The 18645-nt window shown below is 41.2% G+C and overlaps 1 protein-coding gene across 18 annotated transcripts in view; it reads left to right on the plus strand.

Annotated features, from left to right (window-relative positions):
* Window positions 1–18645, plus strand: part of QKI (QKI, KH domain containing RNA binding) — a 313946-nt gene that overhangs the window by 237433 nt on the left and 57868 nt on the right. For 16 of the 18 annotated variants that reach the window (XM_007071087.4, XM_043544316.1, XM_043544312.1 and 13 more), the window contains one exon: window positions 6128–6271. The exons of the other annotated variants lie outside the window; for them this stretch is intronic. In XM_007071087.4, the coding sequence (XP_007071149.1) occupies window positions 6128–6271 (144 nt within the window). The remainder of the gene's footprint in view (window positions 1–6127; window positions 6272–18645) is intronic. 18 annotated transcript variants of the gene reach the window in all.

The following is an 18645-nucleotide window of genomic DNA, read 5'->3' on the forward strand; positions in this document are numbered from 1 at the left end:
CTTCTGGCAACTATATACATTGCTTATGTGTAAAATAATTTTGAGAAAGTATGGCTTTATAGTTCAGGTTAGCACTTGGAAGTGAGAAGAGACATCTTCATTTCACCAGTAGTTTTCCTGCACACAACAGTTTATGAACCCATCTTAAGAAAGTAAATGAAGTGACAGTTTTGTACAAGGTCTTTGTAACACATTGCTTTTAAGCATCAGAGCTTGCTTGCAGGCACCCTGAGTAACTTAAAGCCTTTGATTTTTATTCCTGTTTTTAATTTTGCATAGTTTATTTTCCTATTTTATTATATAGATGTCTAAAGCGGTTAAAATACAAAGTAGCTTTAGAAAGAATGAATTTTTTATCACCTGATCTGCAGACTTTAGTGACAAGGTAGAGAGAGAGGAGTTTAAGTAAGTCCATTATTCTGTCTAGTAACACTGAGGATAGTGAATATCCATACACAAAACTGAATAAGAGCAGTCACAACACTGGGCTAAATTTAGGATGCTGAAACTTCTGCCAAATTAAAAGAATGGAGTAAAATTTCACCTGCCAGTTTATATAACTCGTAATGTGGTTTAATTTAGCAGACAAAATAGTTTGGTTGTAATTAAGCTTCTCTAATACTGTTGTTCCACAAATCGTTTTATTCAATAGTAATTTTCTGTATCTTCTTCTACTTGCCACTTCTCATGTATAATTTAGCAAAACCAGTCAGGAATACAGTGAGATTTTTCAGTCTAAAATACAATTTTTTATTTTGAATAAATTTGTCTGAATTTTTTTTCAGAACCTTCTTTTTATTCAGATTTTTCTCTGCTCAGAATAAAAAGACACTTACTCCACATGGTTAGTCTGGCTGCTCTGTCAACAAATGTATTTGGCTCAACAGTATTGTCCAAATCTCCTCTTAGAAAAGTAACACTGAAAAGTATTCAAAACACTCAAGTGGCATTGGCCCTACCAGCCTGGCTAAATTGCTCAACAGGACTGCATGAGCAGGCAAGCTTTTGTTAGCTGAAATTCACTTAAGGCAGCTGGAACTTGTCATTCTTTTATTCTGTCTCCTCTGCAACCCACTCCTAACCATTCTTTTGTCACCTCGCCTTTCCTCTTTTCCCTACTTCCTAAATTAAGTTAAAATAAAAAAAAAAATCTGTATTCGTAACTTTAAGTCATCTTCCAAGTCAAATACCTCAATGAAACTTAAATGTTCAAGCTGCTTAGTCTCCACTTCCCTTTTAATGGCAGCCCTGGGAGGGGAGACAATTTCTGAGATTTACTGCTTGAAGAGAACTGGTATATTTTAAGTAAAGATTTGACTGAATCAGGAGCAGATTTGTCTCCCAAATCAGTTTTTTCCGAATTTGGGAGGGGGTTAAGAGAGGATAGGGGGATTGCAGCTCTAAACTACTGCTTCCTGCTGTTCCCTGTCTCTCCCCCCCACCCCACCCCCCGAATGATCCTAGCTGCTAAGTCCACATATTATATAGGGCTGGAAGGGACTTCCTGGCTCAATAAATCCAGTCCCTTGCTGGCAATCCTGACATATAATCTCATTAATAAATTTATCAAACTCCAATTTAAAACTACTTAGGTGGTTTTCTTCCACTACTCGTACTGGGATGCTGCTCCAGAACCTCGCTCCTCTGATGGTTAGAAATCTTCTAATGTCCAGCCTAAATGAATTCAGGACTAGTTTATACTCATTCTTGTGCCAACATTGTCCCTTTCCCTATTATTGTCTCCTAATCTTTTTTTAGTAATTATTTTACAAAGAAGGAGAATGTATTGCATAGCTCCCTTCTCCAAAACTTTGTTTTTAAAGGAATCATAGCAGTAAACCACTCCAAAGTGATCATTAGTAGGCTATTGGTACACTTGTCTTGTGATCGAAGGAAAAGAGCGGAAAAGGAAATCTGTGCCATTTGCCTAGTAATATACATTCTTTTGTGTCTTATTAATATATTGTTGCATGATTGTGATACTACAGGGGTATGACAGGGCAATTAGACTGTGGTTATGGACAGTGTATTCCCTATTCCACTACAGTAAATAACATGGGTTATTCACTGGTGGTGAATGTGGAGACTGAACATATCTCCAGACCCCTGGATAGAGCAGCAAAGCACCCTGGCTTCCTGAGCCGCAAGATTTACTGTGCAGCCCTGCGGTTCCGCATATCCAACTACCAGACTCTGCTAGCAAGGTATGACTTTAATAACTGTGTCAAGATAGCGAAGTTCTTAGAGGATCTGTCACAAGGACAAGCAACAGCTCTTCCAGACCCTAGTGGAGGAAAGCCACCTGATGGCCAAGGTTAGCCTCCAAGCTGCAGTGGAGACATTCTCCTGCCACAGGCATTGTCATGTGAAAGAGATTCCTAGCTGCAAGCCTCTGGCTGCCCCCGGGGGGTCCAGACCACCATCCCAGACCTCCCCTTCAACGAGGACAAGTTCTCTTCTAAGAGAGTCCCTCCCCTCCCTGTAAGACTTGAGAGCGAGACTCCAGTCTCTCAGGGTTTACCCCGGTGCCCTGTTGAAAACCACAGAGGTTGCACTCCTGTGCACCGTACTAGCCCAGTTACACTCCGTTTCAGGAGCCTGTATGATGCTGCCCTAGATCACAGCATCCGCAACCATCAGCCACAGCCACTTCCTCCTTCATAACATGGTATCAACCTAAGATCCAGTTTTGATGTGCATTTGAAGAGCTGCAAGCCCCCCACATCACCACCCCCAGCCTCCTCTACCACCTTTGGGGGCCATCTTGCCCTATTCACCCACAACTGGGGCAAGATCACCATGGACTGTTGGGTACTGGAGATCATACTGCATGGTAACTCTATCGAGTTCCTTACCTTCCCATCCTACCGGGCTCCCCCCTGGGCATCTCTCGCATCGCAGCCTCCTTCAACACGAAGCTGACGCTGTCCTGATGAAAGGTGCGATCGAACCAGTGCCTGACCCCTTTGTCAGCAATGGCTTCTTCTCCCCATACTTTCTCATCCAAAAAAAGGGAGGAGGTCTCCACCCTTTACTCGATCTCCAACTACTCAACACCTTCATCAGGAATTGCAAGTGCCGTATGGTGACACTTGCATTAATTATTCTCTCCCTTCCCCAGGGAGCATTGTTCGCAGCCATTGACATGAAAGATGCACACTTTCGCATTGACATCCGTCCGGCCCACCGTAGGTTGCTTCATTTCAGTGTGGGCGACAACCACTACCAGTTCAGAGTTCTTCCCTTTGGCACTGCAATGGCCCCAAGGGTCTTTACCAAAGTCGTTCCAGTCGTCGTGGCCCAACTACGACTACAGGAGTACTCTGTGTTCGCTTACTTAGATGACTGGGCTACTGGTGACATCAGCCCTCACCAAAACTGTCGACCATCCATGCTCTCTGCTTGCTCCTTGCCACTCTTGGCATCTATGAACGAGGAGAAATCTGTGCTTGTCCTGACATAGGCAATCCATTTAATCGGGGCATGCCTGGATTCCATGGGAGCGCAGGCCTTCCTCCTGTCAGACAGTTTCGGCACCCTGATGGCCCTCATGGCAGCCCTACATTGCAATCCACGCACCACAGTGCACCTCTGCCTCCTCAGCCACATGGTGGCCTGCACCCATGTGATGCCACATGCCCACTTGCACATGTACTGTCTGGAACTGTGGCTCCTTTTGTCTGCAGACCCCACATCGCCCACCTTGACACCATCCTGATTGTCCCATGCGCCATCCGGGCGTCCTTAGCTTGCCGGACCAATGCTGCCAAAGTGCTACTAGGCACCCCCTTTGCCACTCCCACCCACACAGCCACCATTACCATGGATGCCAGCCTAGCCTGTTGGGGTGCCCACCTGGACAGACATGCCACCCAACGGGCTCGGACACAGCGCAAAGCATGTTTGCACATCAATATTCTGGAGCTGCCAGCAGTCTACTTAGCCTACCATGCGTTCCTGCTCGTCATCCGAGCCCAACACATTCAGCTCCTCTCCGACAATACCATTGCAGTGGCATACATCAACAGATAAGAGGGTACCAGGTCCCAGTCACTGTGTGGATTGTGTTTGCCTCTGGAACTGATGTATCCACCACAACGTAACATTCCATGTGGTGTACCTCCTGGGGGTACTGAACTCTCTGGCACGCACACTAAGCCGGACCTGGTTCCTCAGTCAGGAATAGGAACAATACAACCCCACTCTTCGCTCCATCTGCAGTGTTTGGGGCACCCCTCGCTGGTACCTTTTTGCCACTTGCAAAAACTGTGTGTTCCTGTTCTACTGCTCCTAGGAGTTTAGGGGGCACGATTCACAAGGAGATGCTCTCCTCTTTCGATGGTGGGGTGGTCTCTGCTATGCCTTTCCCCCTGTTCCTCTCCTCCAAATCCTGCGCAAGATCCACTGCAGCCAGGCCACGGTCATGGCAGTTCTGGTTTTCAGATCTGCTCAGGCTCTCCGCCCGCCACCCAATCCGTCTCCTCACTCTGCCATACCTCACCCAGGACTGAGGCAGAGTTTGGCACCCCAACCCAGACCCGCTTCAACTGACAGCCTGATTTTTAGATGGGGCTCGCACATAGACAATGCCTGCTCACATCAGTATGGCACATACTTATGCACAGCAAGGACGATTCCACGCAGGCATGCTACACAGTGAAATGGAAGCGTTTCACCTACTGAGTGTAACATAGCTGTCTCCTGCTTTAGGACATCTCCATCCCCACCGTCCCAGACTACCTCTGAGAACTTCAGTCCTTGTCCTTAGCTCGGTGCGGGTCCACTTAGCAGCGCATAATGCTTTCCTCCCGCTGGTGGATGGACACTTTGTCTTTACTCATCCCACCACCACCTGATTTCTGAAAGGGCTGATGAACAGCTTCCTCCCAGTCCTTAAACTACCCTCACCCCTGTGAAACCTCAGTCTTGTGCTCTCCACCCTCACCAGACCTCCCTTTGAGCCCCTGGCCACGTGCTTCCTTTCACATTTATCCCCTGGCACGACATCTGCTGAGCGGTGACCTGGCGCGCTCTACATACCTTCACCACCCACTACTCCATCGACCAATGAGTGGTAGAAGACATGGCTGTCGTCCGTGCCCTCCTGCAGAAGGCGATACCTCTTGCATTATCGCACCCACCTCTAAGCTGATCACTTCTTGATACTTGCCTGCATTTGGAATACACATGGGACCATCATTCAAAAGATGAAGAGGTTACTTACCTGTAACTGGAGGTTCTTCAAGATGTGGAATACAAATAAGGACCACATGACCCACCCACCATCCTCTCTGCTGCAGACTGGGCTAACCAGCGGTAACAGGGTGACTGAAGGAGCGTTGCCCTGCATGGCCTCTTATAATCTCACCTGGAATGTGAGGCAACGTATGATGCACATGCAGGTCAACGGACACTGCTGTTGAAAATTTCCAACACATGGCATGCATGTGCATCTGCATTTGGAATACAAATAGGGACCACACATCTTGAAGGACCTTCAGTTACAAGTACTTAAGTAATCTCTTATTTAACCAACAATGTGCTACATCTGTTTAGACACTTCTCTCTGGGGCCATTTAAGGATTAAAGGTTTTTTTGTCCCTATCCTGCTCTTTCTTCCACATGCTGGAGGAAGGGTTACTTGTTCTAAAAGTTTTATTCATTGCAGTGCTTGCTCTTTAAAAAAAAAAAAAAAAAAGCCTTATTCATTTTGCTCTTATCTTAAATGAAAGAGGAGTTATTTTAGTAGTCAACTGGAAATTTTGCAGTTTCATAATCATGCCCCCCACCCCCCCATTAACATTAACTTTTTAAATTGTTTGAACATGGTAAGTAAATTTGAGTACTGTCTTAGGTTAAGGTAGGTTGTTTAAAAAAAACAAAAAACTTGTATTCAGTTTTCAGATCTGCTCAGACTCTCCGCTCACCACCCAGTCCGTTTCCCTACTCTGGAAACTCTTGTCATCTGTTGTAAGGCACCATAAGTTGTGATGGTTGTTTTTTGTTGGGCTTTTTTAAACCCTAAAGACCAAAAAGGTTGATAAAGATTGCATGAAAATACAGTAGCCAAGGAAATTCAATAATTTCCATGTGCCTTTGATTGAATTTATTTATTTATTTATTTTAGGAGGAACAAAACAGAGGCAAGCCAAACTGGGAACACCTGAATGAAGATTTACATGTATTAATCACTGTGGAAGATGCTCAAAACAGAGCAGAAATCAAATTGAAGAGGGCTGTTGAAGAAGTAAAAAAATTACTGGTACCTGCAGTAAGTAATTACATTCAGATCTCTCCAAATTTTGAGCTGTGACTTCTAAAATACAGATTCCAAGTAATATTCCGGTAGTAAGAATAAGGCTGCAGTACAGAAAACCGCAGTTTAAAAACATAATTTTTCACAACTATTTTGCAGTGTCCCAGTTATCTCAAAATTTAATTGGGGTAGGTGGGGCGGGGAGGATGGAATTAGCCTTTGCAATAAACAGGGTTGTTGTTTTTTTCAGAGAGATTTTGATCTTTTTGTATGTGACATAATAAATGGAAATCTAATCCCATTAAGGGAATGCTAATTAAAGTGTGCTGGAAGAAAATGTGATACGCTTCCATGTGTGTCTCTTCTATGAGAAGATTGGGTTCCCTACTTTTAAGGGAAAATAATAACTTTTCACGAAGCAATCAGTCCATATCTCATCTATGTCCTCCTCAAAGAAAACCTGCACACCTTCAAAAGGCAAGCCCAGGAACTTAAATTCATAACTCTCCTAGGCACTAAAAAACATGGACTCAGTGGAGACATTGATTTTTATGGCTTATTCTAATAAATTTTAAGGAACAGGAGGGAAACTGAATTTTAGAATTAACAGGCTTTGTATGTATGTATATTGTTTTTCACTTAGATTTCATACCTTTAATGTTGAAGTCCCTATATGTATAACATGTTCGCAGTTGTTTTACTCTTAGAACTCCGTGGTTTTTAGAAGGAGCACCAAATAGATGTTTAGCCTGGAAATGCAAAACAAGTTGACTATTAAAGACAGAATGTGGGTCACGGTATTAGATATAAGATGCCCAAGTTAAATCATGAAGGAAATAAGAGATGAATTTGCTCCTTATTTTTAGCCAAGCGTAACTTGAGAGAGTTATGAATGAGTTATTTTTGCATACAATGAGCAGTTGAAATGAGTGAGTAATTTTCTTCCATGGTGCTGGCTAACACTTTTAGTTTTAAGTCTTAATATTTCCATTATATAACATTATTTTCAGTTGTTTGTAGCTGTGTTAAATGCTAGCTCTAAATTACTACTTAAATGAGAACAGTTTTCATAAAAATGTCTTCAGTGCTTAATTGGCTATTTTAAGTTGTAAAAATACAGTCAACTTTTACATAACTTCCTATGGTCCTCCACTTCCAAGTGATTGTATGTAAAATATTTTTCCTATTTTTAGTCAACAAGTACCTGTAAAAGCTATCCCTTCTTATTCCAAAATGGTCTAATATTTTAATACTAAAAACAAATATGACATTTATCTGTATAACTAAGGCTTGAGTTGGGAGGGTCCCAGAGCTCAAAGAATGTCTACACTGCAATTAAAGAGCTCTGAGACTGACTTTTAAGTTTACATGGGCCAACCACAGGTTTTTAATTGCAGTGTAAACATACATATATGTTCATCTAGGCATGCCCCCTAAGCCTTTATGATGATGATTAGTGTGTGATACTGCTGAGCTCCTTTCCCTAATGAATGTGGGAGCATAAGCCATCAAATTCTGCAGAAATTGACATCTTTTTTTTAATTAAAATTCTAGCACTTAAGGTTGTAAAGTTAGTCTCATAAATATGAAGCAAAACTCAATTGATGTCTTCTTGTTTTCCTGGATCTGCTCACTATGAGCCAGCCCTAGTGCTTCTACTTATGGTCAGAGCTTTGTCAGGTATCAGTGGAATGAAATTAACAAGATTCCAGTTAATTTCTCTGCTGCTATTTAAAGCCCTGTGGGCAGCTGCTATGAAACTATCAAGAACTCTGTGAACTTCGTACTGCAGCTCAGAAAAACTGAGACGGATCAGAGACTGGAGTTATTCGAGGGAAGCTCAAAAACCCAGAAAGTATGTGTGTGATGTGGGAGAGAGCAGCGTGAGTGTAAAATAGCTTAGAGAGGTTTAGTGTGGTAGAGACTTGTCTGCAGGGAGCAGCCATTCGACTCTGGAGGTGTTGGAGGAGATGGCTAGAGGGGAGTGGAACTTCACATTTATCAGTTTGCAAGCTAGAGGATTCTCTCTTCTTCCCCTCCCCCCCCCCCCCCCCCCCGCCCCAAAATGTGGAGGCTGCCCCCACCCCCCAAGTCAGCATCTTGGGACAACACTGAGGTAGAAATTCTAACAGTCTTGCTTTTTCCAACATTTGGGGGTGATCTTTTCATTGCCCTGGGACCTGTGTCAGAGTGGATTGTGATGGAGACTGTCAAGTGCCTTTCTTAAAATCTATAAAGTGATAATGGTTAACATAATCAAGGCTTTATATCAAGTTAAGGTAAACACGGACTTGAGCAAATGGTTTAATATAAGCAGTGGTTTCAAACAAGGCTACATTCTCCTTCCTCTTCGGGTTAACATTCTCATTGGCATCATCATGAGAAGAAATGTAGATAGATGCAACAGATGCATCCTGTGGTTTAACAACACATTAGAATATTCAGATTTTAAGGATGATGTAGCTCTTCTAAGTGACAACTTAACCAACATGCAAGCAAAGACCAAAAAATTGTCCAGAATCGCAAGACTGTTAATAATCAGTTATGAAAAAATGAGATTCTCCACCTCCCAAGAACTCCTCAATTTAAGAAGGAAATAATGTCACAAATTGTCAAGGGAGCAGCAGTATTCCCCAAATTAAACAAGTCTTGGTTATCACAAATCTATAACTTAAAGACTACCTTATGATGATATTTCCACCTTAACATAGAATCATTGAAATGTAGGGCTGCAAGGGACCTTGAAAAGTCATCAAGTTCAGCCCCTGGGACAGGTGTTTGTCTAAATTCTTAAGAACTTCCAATGATGGGGATTCCGCAGCCTCCCTTGGAAAACTATTCCAGACCTTAGCTACCTTATAAGCAAATAGTTTTTTCCTAATATCTAACCTAAATCTCACTTGCTACAGATTAAGTCCCCCTGTTTGTTGTTTTACTTTCAATGGACATGGAGAACAATTGATCACAGTTCTCTGCATAACAGGCCTTAACATATTAGAAGACTGTTCTGTTTTCTTAAGACTAAATATGGCCAGGTTTTTTTAACCTTTCCTTGTAGGTCGGGTTTTCTAAACCTTTTATCTTTTTTGTTGCTCTGAACTTTCTCCAATTTGTCCACATCTTTCCTAAAGTGTAGCACCCAGAATTGGAGGCAGCACTCCAGCTGAGGCCTCCCCAGTGCTGAGTAGAGCAGGATAATTACCTCCTGTGTCTTACGGACAATGCTCCCGTTAATAAACCCCAGAATATTATTAGTCTTTTTAGTAACTGCATCACACTCACTGTTTACTCAGATTCAATTTGTGATCTGTTATAACCCAGATCCTTGTCAGCAGTACTATCACCCAGCCATCAGCAGCTGCTTCCAGACCACAGAAGCAGGGATATAGTGGCATAGAGGCATGTCCACTGCGTGGTGGATGGTGGAAGCCTGCCTTGGGGAAACCCAGAAGCGTTGCACTGAATGTAATGGAATAAAGGTGCCATTAACCAACAGTATTTAGGAGAAGGAAAACTGATTTCAAACCAGGACCGACACACCTCACTTAGCTCTCTTTAGGCAAGTCTGTCTATGAGAAGGAAAACTCTTCAGTTCTAAGCAGGCCAAGCTCCTCAGCCTTGGAAAGCAAGCAGAATGGGGTAGAACCACTGATACCTGGTTCCAGCCAGCTGGGGCTATGACATGGCATTCCCGTGAGCGAGATGGGGTGAATTGGTCTAACAAGCCATTACATCTGAAACTCACTTGTTATAGAAACAGTACAGTAAATCAAGCTGACTATATAGATTATGACCCAGGATCAGACCTAACAAATGGAAATGGTCATGAGTTTCGGTTAACTGCTATTGAAAGCTGAAATGTTAGAACTCCGTTCACAACAAGCTAGGCTGAGCTAGTAGCAGAGGAGTTAATCAAGTTACAGGTTTCCCTTGCTGCTGTATAGGAGACCTGTTGTCTGGGTACTGGAGTGCTGACAATTGGAAAGTACACTTCTCTTTAGTCAGGACATCAGGAAAAGGTTAGTTATTCAATAGAATGAATTTATAACAAATGCTGAGTTTCGTCAACTTGCAATAACCCCATCTCCAAAGGTATCAGTAAAAGATGATGGAGTCATCTGGGATGTGTTAAGAATGTAGCATAGAGCAGCTGGAGAAATGTACGCAAAAGGAGCTAACCGAAAGAATTCACCCCTCTGAACAGTATCTAGAGAGGGATAATTTATGGGCCTTTACATAGAGGACATGCAAGGAATAGCTCAGAATAGACAGATCATGGAGTCTTGTTTGTATCCTAAGCAATGTCTGACAGTGTAGGAAATAAAATGTTCTGGAGATAGTAAAACAAGTATTTTGCTGTGATCTCTTTTGTAGAGCTGCTGTTTTACTACTGTTTTTGAATAGGAACTGCGGTCTGACTTTAAGGGTATGTCTACTTTGCAATTAAATATGCATACCTGTCCTGTGCCAGCTGACTCGGGCTCATGGGGCTCGGGGTCCAGGCTGTTTAATTTCAGTGTAGACGTTTGAGCCCAGGTTCCAGTTGAAGCCCAAACTTCTACACTAGTGCTGGATCATCTTTTCAAGAACTTCTCACATTTATCATTTGTAAAAGTAAAGGGAGGAGGGGCTGCTAATCTCTCTTCTGACAAAATTCAGCATATATAGAGAAAATGCATGTTTTAATATTAAAAACAGACCTTACAGGATCCCACAATAAATTTCATTTTATTGAATCTTCTTTATGGCCAGGTACAGGGTTAGTCCAAAGGGCCTAAGTCATGTAGGTGCTTTTGAACAATTAATCTGTATTATTTAAAAAATTATATATTATTGCATTTTATTTTTAAAGGAAAATATTAATATGAAAAAGAAACAAGATAAAAAAGCAGAGTAGATGGACTTTGAAGGCTAAGTTAAATTTTGGTTTATGCCTTTATGATGTATGAAGACAATTGCTGTTTTTAAATAATTTTTTTTTTTTAATTTTAGAAATATCAAATCATCTCTTTTTTGTTATGGGAGAAAATTGGCAAGCTAGTGCCTGGAACGTGATGATGATTAATTACAGCCTGAGCTTAGGAACCTTAGCCTGAATTCTTTAAGGCCTAATTGAGGACATTTTGAAGCTTAGATTGAGAGCTGCTCCTCGGGTTTCTACTTCCAGCTCCTTTCTCATGTTCCAGGTCTTTGAAAAATTGCTAAATTACTAAAGGAGAAAGCAAGTTGGGACCTGATAACTTCTCATTTTAAAAAATAAATAAATGTTGTGTGTTTTATACACTGTACATTTTCATTTATTTCTTTATTTAAATTATTGTAGCATGTAGGAGTCCTAGATCTAGAGCCTGTTGTGTAAGGCGTTATACAAATACAGAACAAAGACAGTCACATTCCCAAGGAGCTTAGTTTTAAGTATAACATAAGAAACAACAGATGGGGATATACATAGAAATAATGAGACACCACATTTTGGTCAGCATGATGGGCACTGGTCTCTGCACACCAGGAGGTTAGCTGTTGTCAAGTGTTTCGTTGGTGTCTTGGCAAAGGAGAGTTTTGAAGAGGGTTGTGAAGGTGGATAATAAGGTAACTTCACAGATGTTTATGGGGATGCCTTGCATGTATGGGGGAAGTATGGGAGAATTCAAACAAGCAACTTTGTGCTAACTTAACAAATGGGCAATGAAGGCTGATGAGCAACAACACCTCGACAGCAAATGAGGTGATAGATGGCTAGGGGAAGATAGACTGTGAGGACCTGGAAAGTGAATACAAGCGTCTTACACTGGATGCTCTAGAGAAGAAAGGGAAAGCCAGTGGAGGGATTTAAAGCAACAGGCCAGGAAACTTATCTTGACAGCAACATTCTGAATGGATATTAATGGGACAAGATTGCGTTTGTCAGAGCTTAGAGAGAAGGATATTGCAATATCAGGATGCAAGATGACAATGAGCTTGGATGAGAGTAAAGGGACAGTGATAGGTAAAGCCAATATATTGCTTTGTAGTTCAGCTTTAAAAGTTAACACTTCCCTCAGTTTGAAAGTCCTTCATTAAAATCTGACGATATGACTAATTTAAAACTTAAGTGAAATGGAGAAAAACAATTGACTTGCAGAGTTTCAAGTTTGTTTTCATGAACTGCTTTCGTTTGTTACAGCAACCTGTTCACAAAATGTCTCTCTATGTGTCGTACTATCAGTGAAGGTGGAGACAGCAACCTATAATAGTAAATTTGTGCAAAGAGAAACTCTAATTTTGATACCAGGGAGTGGTAAGTGGAATGCTATGAAGATTTTACTTGCGGATTTAACTCTGAATGATAGCTGTTCCCTTTGCCAACAACAGCAGAAGATACCATAGAATGTTTAATCTGGCTGAATGCAATGTGTACAGAGTGTTGTTACAGTTTTCATTCTTGGAACATTCATTATCATTGTCATGCTTGTGTCTCAGCCCTTTACTGGGATAAGGAATAATTAGGATTCTAGTCCCCTCATTCTCCACCCTTCCCTGCATACAACACCTACACTAGAGATTAAAATAACAATGTGATGCATGTTTTATGCTCTAAAGGTGTGCAGAAATACTCTAAAATGTACATACCTTATTTCCAGTCTGAATTTATTTATCTTCAATTTCTGGACATTGGATCATGTTATACCTTTGTCTCTTAGCTAGATTGAAGAACGCTTTATCCAATATTTATTCCTTGTGTAGGTACTCACAGAGTGCAATCAGATCTTCCCATAACCTTCTCTCTGTTAAGCTAAATAGATTCAACTCCTTGAATCTATCACTATAATGCATGTTTTATAATCCTTTAATCATTCTCGTGGCTCTTCTCTGAACGCTCTCCAATTTATCAATATCCTTTTTGAATTGTGGATACCAAAACTGGACACAATATTCTAGCAGCGGTGGCACTAGTGTTAAATACAGAGGTAGTGTAACCTCTCTACTTATACTCAAGATTCCCCTCTTTATGCATCCAAGGATCATATTAGCCCTTTTTTCCACAGTATTGCACTGGGAATTCATGTTCTGTTAATGATCCACCCCATTCCCATTTTTTCAGTCAGTTTCCCAGGATAAAGTCCCCCTTCCTAGAGGTATACGTTTACATTTGCCACATGATCCAGATTGCTCTGAATCAGTCACCTGTCCTTTTCATTATTTAGCACTCCACGTGTTTTGTCATCTGCAAACTTTCAGTGATTTTATTTTTATTCTAGGTCATTGATAAAAAGTTAAAGCATAGGCTAAAAACTGATCCCTATTGGACTCTACTTGAAACATCCACTCAATGATTTTCCCATTTACAGTTACCTTTTGAGATCTCTGACAGGCAGTTTTTAATCCATTTAATGCATGCCATGTTAGGTTTGTATTCTAGTTTTTTAATCAAAAGTTGTATTGCTAAAGTTGAAAAATGGAAAACAGTTGAATATACAGTGATAAGAAAAAAGTGATGGTTATGCCATTCTTGTGGAGAATCCCTGGTTAAATGTGGTTTTTAAGTTGTCACAGGTCTCTTAGAATGAGTGACATGTTAATGATAGTAAGAAAATGCAGTTGTGTGCTTGTCCAATACCACAGTTCCTAGGGGCTAGGGTAATATAAATAATACCAAAAAATACATATTTAGGCACAGTCAGGTAGCCAAGTTTTGGGTAGGTGACTGCTGACTGATAATGGTCTGTCCCATGCACAAATAAGCAATTCTCTTCTAGTACTGTGAAGCATTCTCACTGTGTTCAGTTCCAGGAAAGATGGGAATAACTACAAACGGTATATTTATGTGGAGAGGAGTATATATAGAAGTGGAAGACAAAAGGAGAAAACCAAATAGGTTCAAGTATTGTTAATTTGAATAACTAGGTTAAATGAGCCTATAGGTAGGAGTTTATCATTTGAATAGTCCTTTGGAAGACATTTTTGTGTGTCTGAGTCTTTTTTAAAGTAAGAGAAGAAATTATGTTGTAAGTCACTAAAAGGTATTCAGAACATACTATTGATGCGCTTTTATACTATTTCGTTTTTGAGCTTGAATAGGCAGTGTGTGCTGACATTAAAAAAATAAAAAATAAAAAAAATCTGTCTCCCAACTCAGCTCTTTATGAGGAGGCACCTTACATAATTGCACATGCTGGAAGGAATCCTGGGAATGAAAATCAACTTGCCATCAAAATGAGCTTCATTGATAAAAATTGATTTTTGACACTGTATTTATTGCAAACAATCTAGATTATTTACAAATTACTTAAATTAAATGCTGCTTAATTCTATAAGTCCCTCTGGTTTTTTTGAAGTGATCCGTGGTACTGGCTGTTTGCCCCTTAGCACTACAGAATTAATAATATTGCATTTCTGAAAGTGAATTCTTAAGAGATTTAAAGCAGGAGTTGATAAGTTTTGGCTTGTGTGTGCATATACAATTATACAAGATCATATATGCACGTTCCCACTTTCAAGTAGATGGAGAACATTGAAAAGGCAAATGAAGATGAATTGAAAGGAGTCTATCCTCTATAGACTTCAGTGGATGCTTAATATAGGTTTGCAAGTATATCATTTATGTATAAAGTCTTACCTGTATTAAATTTAAACCATATCAAAAAGTATGGACTGATTATAGAAAAAGTTCAAATATCCAATCTGCAAACCTTCATCCCTTGTTTTTCTCATCCCAAAAAACTGTCTCCCAGCTGCCCAACCCACCAATAATCCCCAGAAGAATAATCTAATCACATGCCCCAAACTGCGATATTTGCTCAAGGAAACAGAATTGCAGAAGACTAGTATAAAGCCAATATTGGGGCTTTGTTGAATTTCTTCCTGTCAACTGTGAACAGTAACAAATATACTAAATATGACTCAATGATCTGTAAAAAGTAAAATTCATGTACTAAATGGATAGGTAGTGTTGAGCATGATAGAAATTCACACCAAAAATAACAAAATGGTATCAAGTTTTGGATAATGTAAGCTCATATCTGAGGAGAAATAATTTAAAAAAAATTAAGTAATAGGGAAAAAAAACTGGTAAATAGTAGTGCTGAGCCCTTAGGGTATGTGACAAATTAGACATGAGTAGTGTGGCAGCAAAACTGGCCAGTGCAATTTTGGGCTGTGGAGCCATGACTGCAAGATCTGTTGCACTACTGAACGATTTCCCAAAGGGAAATGGTAAAGCTTTGTTCCTTGAGAGACTTAAAACTAAACCCAACAGAGCAGAAACAACCCTGCATTAGCAGGGCAAAGATTAGAAAATCTGACAGCCCCTGTATTGGTATTTCCCAGCTATGTCTTTGGCAGACTACTATTGGTGGGATGGAAAAAAAGCCACACCTTAAGGGAAACTCTTCTGATCATTCCTTTTGTTGTAGTCCTCCGTTCTCCTGTCCTACACGTAACTCTTTTCCCTTCTGAGAAGAGATATTGTCTTTATCCTTGTCTTTCTTTTCTCTAAGTTCTCTCTCACTCTGAAAGTTTCTTGACAGAAGTGGGTAGAATGGGGCCTTAAAGGTAGGTCTTGATTGACAGATGCCTTACCTCCTTGCTTCCTGGTAGGTAGAGCCATAGTGCTCCTTTCCTGTCCCTGTTGTGGGGTGGGATAAGAGAGAGCTGTCACAAAAACAATAACCGGTGAGTGTATTTTCCTTTTTCTCATAGATTGCTTATCTAAGATAATGGTATGTCCAGTTTATTTAATCGTTTTCTTGTCTCAGATTTCTCTGTTTATTAAAATAAATATGCCTTCACTTGTTATGCTAAAAGCTGCAAAGGGTTGAAATGAAAGCTGTTATAAGTGCTACCTTCTCTTAACAAGAATATTATGTTTTGGTAAGATTGATCTGAATACAAATAAATATTGGATAAATCCTACCCTTCCTCTTTAAGTACGCCTAAAATATTAAAAGCAAATAGAAATGGAATTTAATGCACTTTGGAAACCCACAGGATCTTATTTGAGATTTTTGAATGAGCGCCTGTGGGGGTAGATGTCCCAATCCCATTGAAATTCTTTGGGTCTTGGGCACCTGACTCCTCATAGCTTGCTTTAAAAGTCCCTGCATTATAGCTTGAGGAGAGAATATAATGGCCTGGCACTTTTTCTTGGGTAGATTTTATATGAAGAACAAATGTTTGGTTTATTCTTGTATTACAACTAAACATCTATATAAATAATAAAAAGGTGGATGTTAATTGGAAGATGTTACAGCAGTAAAGTGAATTTTGAGTCCTGGTTCTTCCTGGCGGCTGTCTCTGGAAAGGTTTTCCCGGTGAAATAGATTTTGCATAGGTTAATGGCAATGGAATGGTAAAAGACTAAATAAATAGTCTAAAATGTGCAGAACTGGAACCGTATTGCTGGTATTGCTAATTTTTGTTTATAAATCCAAACAAATAAGCTTTTTGCTGTACACATCACTGTGGTATCTGGGTGAGCTTTGTGGCTTAAAACTGGGTCTAATGTTTCCAAATAGTAGTTAATACTAATACATCGTGCTTCCCTGCACTGTGCAGTCTTAAAGACAAAATAGAGAGAAAATACTAACATTTGGCAAAGTGCACAGGTTTTTTTAGTCCCTGTTCAGTGAAAAGTTTAGGAAAGAAGTGACTGTCTATAAATTTGGTGAGATTTTAACTTAAATATATTTTCTAGAGATAACTAATTGCAGAGCTTATGCCTAGAATGCCCTGCTTCCTTTGTCAGTGAACTTCACCCTTAGGGTATTTAGTACTTGTGCTCAAGATGAGGATAGGTAGTATATCAGAGCTGCAGAAACCAATCTTTTAAATGACTTGCATCATGTAGGACTTTGCAGATAGTAATCAGTGCCTTAGATTTCACCTGAAGGGGACTGGCAAACCAGTGCAGAAAGCAGAGCACCAGGTCAGATCTTGTTGAAGGCCCATGTCTCTCAGAAGAGTATTAGACAATTTAATTAAATGGGAGAAGGGTAGAGAATCTCTCTCAAAACACACTCATATGCTAAAAGAGCCAAACTAGTAGTATCCTCAATAAGGCTATGTTTTAGTCATGGGTATTTTTAGTAAAAGTCATGGACAGGTCATGGGCTGTAAACAAAAATTCACGGCCCGTGACCTGTCCATGACTTTGTACTATATACCCTTGACTAAATCTTGGGTGCTCTGGAGCAGGGGGTGGCCCAGGGGCTCCGCAGGTGCTCTGGGGGTGGCAGCAGCCTGGGGGCGCAGTGGGTGCTCAGGGGTGGGGGGACAGCCTGGGACCCCCGCTGCTGACGGGGGGGGCGGTTGCGGGGGTGTCAGGTTCCCCACCTGGCTCCGCACGGCTCCCCACCTGGCTCCGCGTGGCTCCCCAGAAGCGGCGTCATGTCCCTTGGCTCCTAGGTGGAGACACGGCCAGGAGGACTCCGCGCTTTCCCCACCCTGAGCATGGACTCCGCTGTTCCCATTGACCGGGAGCCATGGCCAATGGGAGCTGCAGGTGGAGGCAGTGTGCAGAGCCGCCTGGCCACACCTCTGCCTTGGGCGGAGCCAAGGGAAATGTCACTGCTTCCAGGGAGCCCCCACCAAGGTGAGTGCCACCCGGAGCCCATGCCCCTTCCCAAACCCCTGCCCCAGCCCAGAGCCCTGTCCTGCATCCAAACTCCTGCTGCTGCTGGCAACAGGTGGGGGGTGGGTGGCCCAGACTGCCCCAGCAGTGGCCCTAGCAGCTGGTCCAGGAGCTGTCAGAGCTGCTCAGGCAGCCCCTGGGCCAGCCACTGCAGAAGTCACAGAGGTCACAGAATCTGAGACTTCTGTGACAGTCTTGCAGCCTTAATCCTGAATAACTGTGTACTAAACAAATATGCCAGTCTATGGTGTTGCAGTGGTTTTGTAATAGGAAGACCAAATATGATTGATTCAGAGCAAAGATAACTTGTTATTAATCTTGCTGTGAAATTGTCACAGCCATTGTGATCTTTTATTCAAAGTTGCCAGCACTTGAAGAGTTACGTATTTTTGAGTGCAGGATTGTCCTGCTAAATAAGACAAAAATGAATTCCTTCTTCCCAAGACCGTAACAATCATGCAGCAAGATTAAGTTTAGTAATCATACCAAGGGATGATGTTTAGTGCAGTGAAGGCTTGTGACGGTCAGCATAATCTCATCACCATGTGCATTGGACTGTAGAATTTGATTTGCCTTTCACTTCTAGCGATCTGTTTTTAATCTGTTGAAACTATGTATTTGGGATGTTTATTCCTAATTCAAAATCTAAATTTGTCTAAAATTCCCAAATCTATCATTACTACAAATGTAAGCGTTACTATGAATTTGTGAAATATTTTGGATCAGATAAAGAAGCCGTATCAAATAAACAGATTCAACTGTAGAACTTCTACATTAGAAA

Source organism: Chelonia mydas, chromosome 3 (assembly GCF_015237465.2).
Source record: "Chelonia mydas isolate rCheMyd1 chromosome 3, rCheMyd1.pri.v2, whole genome shotgun sequence".
Taxonomy (NCBI): Eukaryota; Metazoa; Chordata; order Testudines; family Cheloniidae; genus Chelonia; species Chelonia mydas.